Here is a 15,140-nt window from a genome sequence, read left to right on the forward strand (position 1 = left end):
TCAATTCTAATTATGTGGATTAGATTATCATTGATCAATCCCTTTAAAAAGCTCAGCTGCTTTATGGTAAGAATGAAATAACTAGAGCAGGAAAATATAACAGTTCCAAAACAGAAGTTGTTCCTGAGGGCAAAATATCTAGAAGCAAAGAGTATAAATTTATATTTGTTATTCTGTCAACTAATAATCTGGTAACATTTTAAAAGAAGAGTATTTTAGTAATTTACACAGCAGATGGTTCTATATTCTTGTGATGCTCATAAAACAAGTACATTTATACAATAAAAGTATTACCTGTTGTCACTCAAATTTAAGACACGGAGTTTCTGCATTTGACCAATTTCATCGGGAAGAAATTCCAGTTTGTTTGAACGGAGGGACATGACGGTTACATTTTTGCAGCTGCCAATCTATAGACAAGAAAGACAGTTGTTAGACATGTTCAATGAGATTACAACGGTTTAGGATTCATGAATTGTGATGCCTTAACTTTAATTAAATTTCATTAATTTTCACAAATGAAGGCAAATATATGTGCCCCAGGATATTGTTGCAGAATCCAATCTGGATTGGTCATGGGGACCAGAGATTTTGTCTTCTGAGCTTTCAGATTTATGCTGGAGCCCATCATGTTAAGAAATTTACCAGCTTGTTCTCTGAATGATATGCCTAATATGCTTATTTCCCACATCATTTCTCTAACAATGTGATATCACAAGTGCCTATTATCCTATTACTGGAGCATGTTTTAACAGCATTCTTGCTTTGCATGCACAGGCCTAATTAGCTTATTAAAAAGCAAACTTTCTCTAAGTTGCTTCCAATCCTTCAAAGGAGTTGTGACCTAGCTCTCTTCTCACACCAATGGGGACAATATATATATGCACTCAGGTTAGCAATGAAAAATGTATCACTATTCTGGCAATGCAGTTTGTTTGTTTATTTTAATGTATATGCCATTCCTACATAGACAGCTCACAATAAAATATATTGCAGGGTCCAATCTGATCAGGGTCCCAGTTTGGACCCTGCAACATTATCCTGAGACATGTATATTTGCCTTCATTCATAATAAAATATATCCATGAAGCAGACATTTTGAGTTACGTTAAAAGTCCCTAACTGATATTTAATTAATGTGTGATGGCACTGTATGTATCTTGTATGGATAATAAAGTGATCCAATATCTATACTGATAGATAGGATGAAGAGGATGGAACATGGTCACCCTTATTTTTGCGGATTACAGACACATAGAAGCTCCTTTTAGATATGTTGCTTTTATTTTTTATCTCTGTCTATGTAGCCACCATGCATAATCTGTAGAGTTATGAGGCAAAAGTGGGTGGGTATTAATGGAAAGAGAATCACACAAGAAAAAAAAGTTTTTTTAAAAAAAATTAAATAACAAAAGACACCTTGCAACATTATTAATAAAAATGGAAGAAGGGCATGATGATATGCAATGCAAATGCAGAACAAGAGCCCTGTTGTCAATTCTCAGATTATGCCACCAAAGGAAATCAACATTGAAAACTAGTCCACTTTAGAAGTAAAAAGCTTCACTTGTTTCATCTTGCTTAGCTTTTGCACCATATAATCATCCTGATTCTCGACATAAATCAGTTTCTAACTCTCAGAATAAACATTATTTTAATTTTCTTTTCCTAATCTGGATAGAGTTAATAGAAGCTGTGGTCCAACACATATGGAAGGCATCAATTTCTGAAAGGCTGTTCTAAAGTAATATGCGTATATGGAGTTAATATCATTGCCACTTTGAAAGCATCCTCTGAAAGAATAGAAAAGAACAAAAACATGTTTGAGAAGCCCCATGTTTTCAGAGGCCAATGGATTAATTTCTTCTTGGAATTTGTTGAATAATTTTGTTCATATCTGATGGTAGTTCTGTTTTTTCAAGCAATTAACACTTTATCTAAACTATTATAAACTAAGATTCAGGTTTTGAGTGTAGAATCCATTGACTGTACCAATATTCCCTTAGAAATATTTTTAAAGAAATTGAACTGGTTATTGATTCATATTTTTCCCTTTGTGCATCTCACTTATAAAAAGATAAAATTATAATAAATGAAAACTAAAACATGAGACTCTACTTAAAAAAAAAATCAGCATTAAAGAAATGGCCCAATATTTTAACAAAGCTTAAAAGTATTATACTTTTAAGGACTAAATGCTCTGTAGCCTCAGGATATGATTTACCAAATACTACAAGCATTATAAAAAGTATTAGAAGACTGATTAATTTCTCCAAAGAATTACTAAAAAGTGGACATGATGAAAGATGAGGTGAGAGTCTTTTGGAACAAAATAAAAAGAAGAAAACCATAATAATTATTAGAGTTAAGCTGAAGGGAAATCTATACAAGGATAGTTGGTGGAATAATAAACTGGAAGAGTCTGCAGGTAACATAATGTATGATTTTCTGTAAAAAATGTGAATGGTATATATTGTATAGTATGAAAATCAAGAAACAGTGTTGGTAAGAAAGTAACCAAAAAGTATAAGAAACAGTTAAGATTAAAAGAAAAAGAAAAAAAATGCAAAATGATTTTGATGACGATAAATAGCTAGGAAGATAATGAAGCAAGGAGTTCCTAGCTGAGTGAATGGAATTAAAAATGAAAACAGTAAAAGTATTTGGAATGAAACTGAAGTGAGGAAATGATGGAAGACATATTTGTAGTTTTGTATAAAACTGAGAGTAGTATACAGAAAGTTTTTTTTAAAAAAATGCTATTAACGCAAATATTGAAGAAAACGAATAAGGCCAGAAATCTTAAAAGACAGATGTTACTTGCTTATGAAGTAGTTGTGTAAAGAATAATGTATGTATGAAGGCTAAATCCATTTGTGATGATTGGAAGTTGCTGCTTTGTTCACTTTAGGAAAGGAAAAGGTTTTTTGCAATGAATGTGAAAACTTCAGGAGGATTACTTTGTGAAATGTGTCTGGGAAATATTAGTAGCAAAGTTTTGAGTTAGAGGGTCCATGAAGAGATAATAAGAAAAATGTGGAAAACTCAGGATAGCTTTATGCTTGGCAAGTAGTGTGCAGATCAATTTTTTGCTCTTCAATAGATCATTAAATCATATGCTAACATAATCAAGCTTGTAATGGACTTGTATATGGAATTGGGAGACTGATAAAGGAAATAAAATATGCATGAGCATAAGTGGCATGGTTAACAAATAGTTCAATAACTGAATGAGGAGACTAAGATAAGGTTTTGTGGAGTTTCCCTGGTTGCTTCATGCATTTATGAACAAATGTATAAGGATTGCAAGTGGTGAACATGGATGTAAGTTGCTTGGGTACATAAATATGTCTATACTTTTGTATGAAGACACATTTTCAGATATCTGAAAATCAATGTATTAAAGAACAAAACAAAAAGAAAAATGAAGTGAATGATTACAAGTATTATAAATAGCAAAACTTAAAGCAAATAGATGAATTTCTGTACTTTGATAGAATATTTACTAAAGACAGGAAGATGGATAGAAACATTTTATTATATGCAAATGCTGTAAGAAAAGTAATGGATAAATAGCCAGTCTGTTGAGAGAAAAGAATGTCTTTCAAAAGAAGCAAAATGGTTGGGTATAAAAGCATGCTTCTATCCATTTTATTATTTGAAATGAAAGGCTTGTCAGAAGGGTATGAAAATATGCAATGAAAATGGATTACTTAAGAAGTGTGTGTTGTAAAAAAAGAAGAGAGAGGGTCAAGAATGAATATTGTTTGAATGAATGTGGAGTAACCAAAAAGAAGTACATGGAAGTGGTTGGATTATATAGAGAGAATGGTTAGAAGGGTAATTGTAAAGAAATATATCACAGAAAATATATTTGGTTGAAAGGAGGTGGTGGTGCACAGAGCTGAAGAGATCTTAAAAAGAAAGAGGTGAGAAGTATAAAGAAAAAGCAAATGTACGAAGCATGATATGGATATGGAGATATAGCATGGTAGTATACGTATAGAAATGGGAAGCCTGTCTGTGTAGGTATTTTTTCCTGTAGCCAATAATCATGTTTCATATGTTGAATCAACCAAAGAAGGGTGGTCAAAATGTCCATGGCCCAAGGGAAAACAATGAAAAGTGTCTTTTCTGGAAATCCTTCTAATCCCTTAAAACAGCTCTGCTCTGTGTCACTTGACTGGGAGTAGCTTAGAATGAACGAATTAGCATCTTTCCAAACTGTCTCTCCCATAAGAATAGATTAGCGAAAATTTTCAGACATTTTTCTTTCCACAGATTTCGTTATAAGCCATCAAGTTTGAACTCAATCCTTATTTTGCTGTTTCATTCTGCCCACCCCCGGCCCCACTAATATTGGCACTCTCAGAAATAATTTTTGGAGTTATCCTGCTGATAGCAGACAGGCAGACCCCTGACTCACTTTACATAATTTTTTAATGACTTTCTATTTGGTTGAAAATCTGACTCTTAACCAAACAAGCTAAAGACCCCTGGAACTAATAAAGAAAAAGCATAAAGTGATCATTCTACTTAGGTCCTGTTAAGAATGTTGTTCAGATTTCCAGGTGGGAAGGCGTGCATTCCAGAGGAGCAAGAGACAGCTCCGTTTAGAGCAGTGGTTCCCAGCATGGGGCCTATGGCCCACCAGGGGGACAATTTGATTTTTAATGAGGGCAATTTGAACCTTGTTTAAACCAAGTATTGGCCTTTTAGGCTTCCTTTACGTAAATTCACTTTTTGAGTAAAGTAAGAATTAAATGTCATGGGAGGGGGCGGTCAGAATTTTAAAGATGCTTAGGTGGGGCATGGCCAGAAAAAGTTTGGGAACCACTGGTTTGGAGAGTTTGTTTGGGTGAAAGAGAATTAAGACAGCTTAAGAGTATATGTTTTATGGTACAAATATTTTGCTTTAGTTTGGGAAGATTCTGTCTATAGGTAGGAAACAGTAAAGGAGACTGCTTAGAAAAGTCTCAAAATGCATTTCTTGGTTTTTGAATACTGATGGGTCCAGTTAGCAGCTTTATAGCTATATTGTGTATCCTGAAGTAAATGCAGTTGTTGAAATGTCTTCAAAAACATGAAATTCCTGCTGTGAAATTTGTTGAATACTCAAATACTTGAGTTGAATACTGGAGTAGATAAAATGATCAGAGACAATGATTAGCTGGGCAGTCAATGATTGGATCTTGTTTTTTACTTTGTATGACTGAAATTAAATGAGAACATTCTGAAACACTAAGATTGCAATCATGTTTGATCACTAAAATTAACCAGTACAAAAAAAGAGAACACCTTTCTCTTAGACTGCCACTAGAGTAGATTCTTTAGTTTCTAAGTCATCTGCAATACATTTTTATTACTGTTTATTGCAAAATAATAGATAATAATGTTCACTTATAATCACATTGTCTGGATCTAGACCTTAAACCACATTACCTGCCATTCTGCTTCTCGGATTTCTATACACTATGAAAGGTACCTCTACAACAGATGAATCAAGTCATGTGGAAATATATCTTCTATTAGATGTGTATTTTTCCCCACTCATAGATCATAGGTGCACAGTCCATGTATACAATAATAACACAAACCTAATCTTTTTTTTCTTAATGAGAACCTTATGAATGAGATTGCTCTTTTTTCAAGAACATCTCATACCTTGGAATGATAACCTGCCCCAGGAAGTCTGTAAAAATTCTTAGAGCTGTTTCTTGTAGTTGTTAAACTGTCTGTTTACTTGAGGTATAGAGGAGGGATGATGAAGAGGAAGGAGAAATCTTCTAAAACTGAAAAGATTGCTATTGGATGTGCCCATAATTTTTCTCATTCAATAAAGCACTGTCTCAGGTCTCAGAAAGGTAGAAATCAGAGTTACGTATACTATACTCTTCTAATTATATACGTTCATGATTAGGTGTTCCAGTTATCAGTCTTGCAAGCTATATTAATAAAAGGGAAGAAATCAGAAACTATTCTCATAATAGAAAACCAGTTGATTCTAATGTCTGCTAAAGATGCAGGACTAAGAAGATGGAGGAGGGAGGGAATAAGATGATTTTTTGTCATCTTTAACTGATTACCCCTACAGACATTTATGGAACTCAGGAACTGTATGGAATCTGAATCATGAAAACTTGGGTTTTTATTGAAAATTACGTTGTTTCTGTTGCAAGATTATTTTTCTGATAAAATAATAAAAACAGTAATAAAAGATTCCATACACAGAATAAAAAATATCCTTCCTTGATTCCATGATTAGAAAGGTTGAAAATAAAAGTCCCTCACCCAATGAATGATTAAAAATTGGGCCAAGAATTTTCCAAAAATACTACTACTAAGGCAAAATAAATCTGAAAGAAAAATGAAATTGGTCCTCCTTGGTTATGCTTATGGATGTGGTTTGCTAGGTGTTAGTAGTCCTTCAACTATTAATGAAGGAAAGTCTCTAGTAATCCGTTGGGTGTTTTTGCAATATAAATTATTCAGAAGGAATTATACAGGATGGCTTTTGCTGCCTGTTAACAAAGTATTCATCCAACCACTGTTCTCCATATTACAGACCAATACTACGTTGATATCATAAAGAAATTCCTTCAAATCTCCTGAGACTCTTATCATTTTCTTTTTGAAATGCATTAGCTGCTGCATTTTTTTCTGGATAGAAAGCAACTTAGTAGCATTTGATGACTGAGGGAGCCATCATCAATACACCAATAGAATAGAACCTCTGGTCACGGCCATAATTCATTCTGTAACTTTAGTTGCAACCCGATTTGGTCGTGACCCGAACTTAACCAAGATTAATGCAGTGGCCACAAGTAGGTTCCTATTGTTTGTAAATAACATCTCCCCCCATTTGTTCGTGGTCAAAAGGGTTCGTGACCAGAGGTTCTACTGTAATTAAATCTGGAACCATTGCAAACTAGAATAGTTCAAACTCCACCCGGATTTTGGATACTATCATTTCCCATTCAATCAATGACTAAAGCACACAGTCCTGGTACTCTTAATAATGAAAAAACAAATGAAAAAAATATTTTAGATGAAGACTAGGCATTACTGAAGTAGATTGTATTTCCCAATAAATCCTTACTTCTCTGGGAAGTTCACTCAGGAAGTTTTCATCTACAGCTAAAGTTCGGAGACTGTGTAGATAGCCAGTGGTGGGAGGTAGAGACTCCAGTTCATTACAGCTGCAGTCAAATTCTTCTAATAAAGATAAACTGAAATGTTAAGTACATTTGTTAGTCTAGCTCTCAAAGGGATTAATCATTATTTTCTTTGCAATTAACTTTCCACATTCAGATTTGTGAACTACGCAAATAGGCATAAGATTTTCAGTGGGTGAAAATATCAATTATCTTACACATTTCTTTTAAATTACAAAATAAAGGTATACTGGGAGTGCAAAAGCGAGAGAGATTTGGAGCTGCTTTCAAATTAAAGCAAGCAATAATCCATTCAGTACCACTATTAACTGCCAGTTTTCCAGACTAAAAGCTACTTCATGCAAGAAGATTTCTATGTGAAATTACAAATAACTACTATAAATGAAATAAGAAAGGTCAAATTCATAATGAAATGAACTTTATCAATATTTCTAAACTATCAAATCCTGCAAGAAAAGGCAAAAAGCGAACTTGAAGTATTTTATACTTGTAACCATAATATCACATTTGATTTAAAAAAATGTTTTAGTTTAAAAGCTTAATGATTTGTTGGTTGCTATTACTTGAACATTACATTTTCTTTAGGCACTATTGTTTGTTCATAATCATTTCTTAATTCCAACAGCATTAACACAGACTATTTAATAAAACAAAACTTTATATAGTATATCCTTCCACTTTGATTCTCTTAATGACCATAAAGAATAAAAATAATTCACAATTAAAGTTATGTTACAGCCCTTGTAACATAACTTTGTAAATCGGCCCTTGTAAATGAGGCATTCAAAGGAAATTTTATCATTTGTAGGAACGTTTTGTTTTTCAGACTGATAGGTAACATTCTATATAGACCTTGTATTGGAAAAAGAAATACAGTGAAAAACAATTGCTGCTAAAAGGTTTTGGTGATATTATAATAGGTAATCCTCAACTTAAAACAGTTCATTTAGTGAGCACTTAAAGTTACAATGTCACTGAAAAAAGTGACTTACGACCATTTTTCTCATTTACAACCATTGCAGCATTGCCATTGTGTCATCAAAATTCAGATTCTTGACAACTGATTCATACTTATAACGGTTCCAGTGTCCTGAGGTAATGTGATAACCTTTTGTGACTTTCTGACAAGCAAAGTCAATGGGGAAGCCAGATTCACTTAGCAAACATGTGTACTAAGCATGTTACTAATTTGTTAAGTGATTCCCTTAACAAATGTGGCAAAAAGGTTGTAAAATGGGACAAAACTCACTTAACAAATGTCTCACTTAACAACTGAAATTTGGGCTCAATTGAGGTAGAAAGTTGAGAGCTACCTACAGTTACTGTAAAATTAAAGAACATATATCAAAATATGAATTTGAAGTTGTTTGATTAAGTACATCTTCATATTATTATTTAAACTTCAACAATTTTACTGGATTACCTTAAATATCTATATTTGACTGTTTACAAATATGTATATCATCTCTGAATAATCTAGGGGAGGATTTGGGCAAAGAGCAATTATTATTTAACAGGAATATTCTTGGCTACCAATTATGAAATGTAGGCGGAAAGAGGACATTTCCTGACATCTCACAGCCTATAATAATATGTTTTACAGATGGCAAGATTCCAAACTTCTTTCTCACAAACTGCCTGAACTCATGAAAAGGTATGAATATCCTGTAAACCCTTTCATTTGTTATCTTTAAAAGTCCTTAGTCTAAGAAAGCTAAAACAATTGATCTATAACCAATAACCTATTTAGTTCCCCATATATTTTTTTTCTGCTAGTAGCTACTCAACTTGTAGGAAAATTGACTGAAATCTATCATCCTTTTTAAAGCTATGTGGTGACTAGTAAACTTGGTTGCAAAGAGAACAGCTGAAGGCTCTGTTAGGTTTTTGATTTTATTGTTTGTGCTGCCAAGCTGTCATTCAAACCAGAGAAAGCAATTGTTTGGAAAGCTAACATTTAGACAAATTAGCTGAGATCCACTTTATACTTGCACTGACAGAAGCTAATCCAGCCATAAGCATTGTATTTTAACAGACCACCTGGCAGAACAATCATGATTCATTGTCTCTACAGTATGCTAAAAGATGTGATATTCTTTTATAATTGTCATTATGGTCTGAAATAAATAAAGCTGGAACAGCAGAGAAACACTGGGTTTCTGATGACATTTAAGGTAATATGACTCTAAATATTGCATGTAATATTATAGAACATGGGTGTCAAACTCAAGGCCTGTGGGCTGGATCCGGCCCATGGGATGCTTAGATCTGGCCTACGGGGCTCCCTGGAAACAGCAAAGGACTGGCCCACAGTGCCCCTGCCAGAGAAAACAGAGTCCGGGCGGTCACACAAGGCCCTCTCCAGCTCTGTTTTCTGATGCAGCGGCCTGCTGCAGCCCTCTGCCAGTGAAAATGGAGCCCAGGGGCTGCTCACGGCCTCCCTGGGCTCCATGTCTGCTGGCAGAGAGCTAGCAAAACAAACTAAAAGCAAAACAAAACAAAAGGAGAAATGTTTCCCCTTTTGCATTTGAGTATCCAAAAAAGGACAAAAAGAAGAAAGGGAAAGAGGAAAGAAAAAGAAAAGAAATAAAGAGAAGAGAACAAGAAAGGAAAAAGAAGGAAGGAGGGGAAGGAAAAAGAAAGGAGAACAAAGAGAGAAGGAAAAAGAAGAAAAGGAAGGAGATTATAAGGAGAGGGAGGGAAGGTCTGGGGGAAATCCTTCCTTAGCACTTGGTCCACCACAGGTGCCCCTGACATGAGTAATGCTGAACTAGCCACACCTACCCTGGCCACACCCACCATGGCCCCCCAAGGTCAAACACAACCCTAATGCAGCCCTCAATGAAATCGAGTTTGATACCTGTTATAGAAAGAACTGAATAGTTCTCCAGTCTGCAAATTATTTTATTCATTAATGCAATATTTAAATCACTTATTTTGAAGTTAAATTAATTTAAAAACCCTATAAATTAATATATTAATGATATATTATTATATCACTAATGACATAAAATTATCTATTACTTTAAAATCAATTATTCTTATTGAATACTGTTCAGAGAAACCTGACACTCTAAGACCAAACAGGTCTTAAGTATTGCTTAAATATTTTACATTTCTTGATTCATGAGTGTAGAAATATGTATTTTAGTTGTTTTCAGAAATTTCTCTGAACATTTAGATCACTTCATCTCTTTAAAACAAACCGTGCCAAAATGTCTTCCTTTACTGAAATATGAGAAGTCATAGCTCAGTGACCAGGAAGGAAGGAAGTCAGATAGATAGGTTTGCTGGCTGGCTATACAAATAGGGGAGATTTTTAACTTCTAGCAATTTTTTTTGTAAAAATAATGATTTTGTAAAAACAAGGCCTCTTGAACATCTCTTAGTCAGATAGGAGTTGAGATGAAAAATTCAAGTGAATTGATCAAGTATACTGATATCTAATCCCCTGTTGACTGATGATTTCACCCAGTGATTTAAATGTAGATGTTAAACAGGAGTCTCTGGCTCAATCTCTCCCCCTCTCCCCCAACACCAACTGGAACTGGCTGTGGTAAAAGGTTGAGAACTACCACAATATTGTGGCTGTCCCTTTGCCTTCCCTCCTCCTTCCTTTACCTACATTTGGTCCAGGAAGATAACATGATCAGTGTTATTGAAAACTGCTGAGAACAATTGCAGGGCAACTGCACCATCACTATCCCAGCTCTGCAGTAGGTCATTAATAAGAGTGATCAATGCCACCTCTACACTAGATTCTGGCCTGAATACTGATTTTAAAAATGGTATAGATTATTCACTTCACCTTGGTTCCTATAAGCTGAAACCTTAACAAGAAGATAAATTGTTCAGACAAGTGATGGCTTCTTGAGGAGAGGGATGAGCCATTCCCTTACTCAAGGATGCATTCATTACTACATGGCCCAGCCACTTGTCACTATATGGACAGCTTTAAATAATCAGGTGGGTCTTGAGTTTAAAGGATAGGTGGCCACGTTAATTGCACCAAATATCTTGACTGTCTCCTCAGGATTTACAGGGTCAAACATCTATCAGTTAACAGAACAAAAGAATGCCTTAGTCAATTTACCTGGACTTGTCCAGGCAGAGTCTAACTCTGGGTAGATTCAAGTAAGTTTATATACGAAGTGCCTGGAATATTCTTCATAGTGGCCTTGAGGTTATTCCTGTGATTCTTCCCTCATCAACAGAGTGTTTCACTCTAAACAAGGCCATTACTCCCTGATGCAATAAGAATGAAAAAAATAACCATGTCTTGCTGCTTTTCTTGCCATGATGTAATTCCTAATGTGGGCCTTATATATGTTTAACTGTATTAAATATGATTAACAGTATTTTATATCAGTAGTTTGCTGAATATTATCTGAAACAGATTTGTGTTAGAAATGGAAGATTTTTTACAATTACTATTGTGAGAATGCAGTCACAGATGGCTTTTTTTGATACTATGCTGCGTATAATTTATTATGGACACTTGAACTGACATTGAATTCAATTTATAATCCATAATATTCCACGCTGTCTGTTGCATGTATTGACTTTGGATGCTACCACTGAAACATGAGACCAGGAATAGATAAGTTTTATTTGTCAGAGATAATACAATTTATAAATTCTTCAATAATGTCCAAACAGTTTATAAGAAGAGCTGGCCTTTATCATATAAATATCTGGCAAGGTTGCAAGTTTAACAGAATATTATATTATATTATATTATATTATATTATATTATATTATATTATATTATATTATATTATATTATATTATATTATTATAATATAATATAATATAATATAATGTAATATAATGTAATATAATAATATATTATTTAATTTTAATCATTTGTAAATTAAGCTGGCAATTGGAAATAGGTCATTGACTATCATTTATAGATAACTTGAATAGCCCTATAGAATGTTTTTACTGTTCTTTTTCCCCAGAGTATAATAATAGACTTATTTTAGTAGATTATGTAAAGGTAGAATCCCTGCAGATTTTACTCCGCTAGTTGTAGCCACTATACAGGGTGGTGCTCATCTCTGTTTCAAAGTCATTGAGCCAGTGATGTCTGAAGATGTTTCCACTGTCATGATTTTAGTAGATTACAGATGAATGATTACTCTCGCCACTATTATTTATCTTTTGTAACTAGATCCAAACTCAATAAAACTTCCTTTAGGAGAAGTTCAATTTATATATTTTGCTTATAATAATAAAATGCAAGGACCATTGATGTTTGTAAGAATCATAAAAATGCATCACGCAGATATAATGCATTTTGTTAGTATTTTACACATAAAATGTTTTGCCCAAAGAAAATTATCATGTCAGAAAAGAGTTTAGCCTTTGACATAGTATTATCACTATCATTTTGTATAAATGTTTTAATGAGTGATATGTATTTATCGAGAAATATTATTTACTGTTAGCTATCTTACATTATATTTTCTGTGAAGACTTACTAGATGTGAAAATAAGCTATTATTGCTCCCTATGTTGTGTTTTAAGCAATATAGAAAGAGCTCAAAAATCAAAACTGGAAATTCTAAAAAGATCTCGTGATTCTTTCCCCACCAATCAAAGCCAGATTCATATCCTTCATCAAAATGTCCTCCTATGTGTAACATACTTTGCAAAGGAAAAAAAATCTTACACATCATTGCAAAGATGAAGGGAGCCGTTAGCAGCAGGGGATTCTAGCTAATTACCATTTAAGCAGGCAGAACCTACTAGCTCCAGACTTTGAGCTGATACTCTAACCATGTTCAAAACTGTCATTTATCTGGAATTAGCAACATGATCAGCCACAGGCTAGTTCATGCTGAGCTCATTTCCACCAATTATGCCTTTCTCACAATGAAAAGATTTGTCTCTACCCCACAAAAGGGAATGGCATGATACTATACCAAATCAGTTTCTAAGAAGATTTGTAATGAGTGCGAACCAGTAGCTCCGAAGATCAGCTGAGACCGACGTTCAGGTGGGCCAGCTCACCTGCCCCCGGGTTATACTCACCTATATTTCCTTGTTTTTTAGGTCAGCTGATTGGCAGAGTGGATTGCCACGCCTCAGCTATTTTCCAGTGAACTGTGCATGTGTGCACAGTACACATCAAGCATGTTAAGGGTGTGCGAGTGCTCAGCGAACCGGTTGTTAAACCGGTAGGATCCCACTCCTGTGTATATGTTAGTTTTCTCTGGGGGCTCAGGGATGTGTGCACAGTATTCTCTCTCCTATTTTTTTACCCTTTTAAACTTTTGTTAAGCAATTTACACTCTAAATAGATAAAACAGATTGTCAGTTTCTATTTAATAAAGCAGATGGCAAAATTTTATTTAAAAAATATGACACTATTAAAAAAGAGTCCAGATGTTTGTTTAAGACAATGGCACCAGAACCAGATACAGGTTTAAAGTATATTGTTCCTTGGATCCTGACCTTTTCTGTTTTGACTTCATATCAATTGACGAATTTAAACATTAACAAACAATATACTGTAACTGATCTAGAAACTACAAAGGCTGGATGTTCACAGCATGCAAAAGCAAAGCCAACCACATGTAGTGAAATATTTTCTGTTGTTATTCTATGAAAATTGTTAATGTTAATATTGTTTCAGAAGCAGACATATTCCAAGGTTAAAAGGCTGGAAAAGTTTAATATATTTAGCTCTTCATCAACTGAAATCAATAAATTAGTATTTTAAAAAGAAAACCAAGATCCTTTGACTTATTTCCTCATGCAGTTACTTATATAGGGACATTTATGGGGCTTTTGGCCTTGCACAGAACAATAGGTTGAACTTCTAAAGTTAGGCAATAAACTTTTTAGCAGGAAATCTGTACCAAGAGCTCACTGGACATTATTCATGCCATCCAATAGTCTATTTTCAATAAGGAAATAATGGGTAAGAGCAGATGATAAAGTTATAAAAGGAGAAGGAAATATTGTATAACAAAGAACAACAATTAGGAAAATAGAATTAATACCCACTTTTGACAATGAGTATATTCCCATGGAGAACGATGTCTAAGTATTACTAAAAAAAAAAGGCCATGCCAGTGGGAAATGCTTTCTCATCTGCTTTCCCTTCTGGTGGAGAAGATGAACCAAAATGATTAATCAGAACAGAGCTGGAAGGGACCTTGGCAGTCTTCTAGTCCTACGCTCTGTTCCATTACACAATAATGTAATTATTACATTATCGTAATTATTATTGTTACATATTATTATTAATGTAATAATTATTACATAATTACATCTATTACATAATAATGTAATAATATAAATTCTATTACACAAATACAACTTAGATGGATTGAACCACATTATCTATAGAGTTTTAGTGACTTTGGTTTTGATTCTGTGTATAATATAGAACAGTTTTTGAGTGCCTGGTGAATCCTGGTGATGGAGCTCATCAATATAGTGATGGTCAAAATAAACCAAAACTCAAAAATACAAAGAAAGAAATTATGCTGCAGAAAAAAAGAAAAGGAAGAAAAGGAAATAAGTGGTTTTTGTTGTTGTTGTTAAGATATAACCAAATGAAAAGTTTTAAAATGTTTTCTACTTACTTTCCAATAGCATTGGGCAGAAGTGTAAGTTGATTGTCATCTACCTTCAAAGTGGTAAGTCTTTTCAAGAGCCCTAGAGAGAGAGGAGAAAGGAGGAGAGAGGTGAAAGAGTGAAATAAAAGAGAGAGAGTGCTTGTTAAATAGTTGGTTAATGTTTCTTAGCACTGGTTAAGAGAGAAAGAATAAAGCAGGGGTGTCAAACTCAAGGCCCATGTTGCTTAGATCTGGCCTGTAGGGCTGGCCTGGAAATAGCAAAGAACTGGCCTGCATTGCCTCTGATAGCAAAAATGGGGCAGTCCCCCACCCCATTTTGGCTGGCAGGATGCTGCGAGAAGTCATCCAGTTGGAAAACGGGCACGGGGGG

General features: G+C 34.2%; 2 protein-coding genes across 11 annotated transcripts in view; both read right to left on the minus strand.

Moving 5' to 3' along the window:
• The window catches only part of CTH (cystathionine gamma-lyase), a 414,207-nt gene that overhangs the window by 184,438 nt on the left and 214,629 nt on the right, over positions 1 to 15,140 (minus strand). The gene's annotated exons all lie outside the window — the stretch shown is intronic.
• Positions 1 to 15,140, minus strand: part of LRRC7 (leucine rich repeat containing 7) — a 233,006-nt gene that overhangs the window by 56,041 nt on the left and 161,825 nt on the right. For 9 of the 10 annotated variants that reach the window (XM_081949018.1, XM_081949016.1, XM_081949019.1 and 6 more), the window contains 3 exons: positions 14,777 to 14,849; positions 7,100 to 7,229; positions 295 to 410 (listed from right to left, as the gene is read on the minus strand). In XM_081949018.1, coding sequence (XP_081805144.1) covers positions 295 to 410; positions 7,100 to 7,229; positions 14,777 to 14,849 — 319 coding nt within the window. The remainder of the gene's footprint in view (positions 1 to 294; positions 411 to 7,099; positions 7,230 to 14,776; positions 14,850 to 15,140) is intronic. The other variant, XM_081949023.1, reaches the window with a different exon arrangement.

This window comes from Natrix helvetica, assembly GCF_964273705.1.
Source record: "Natrix helvetica genome assembly, chromosome: 3".
Classification (NCBI taxonomy): Eukaryota; Metazoa; Chordata; class Lepidosauria; order Squamata; family Natricidae; genus Natrix; species Natrix helvetica.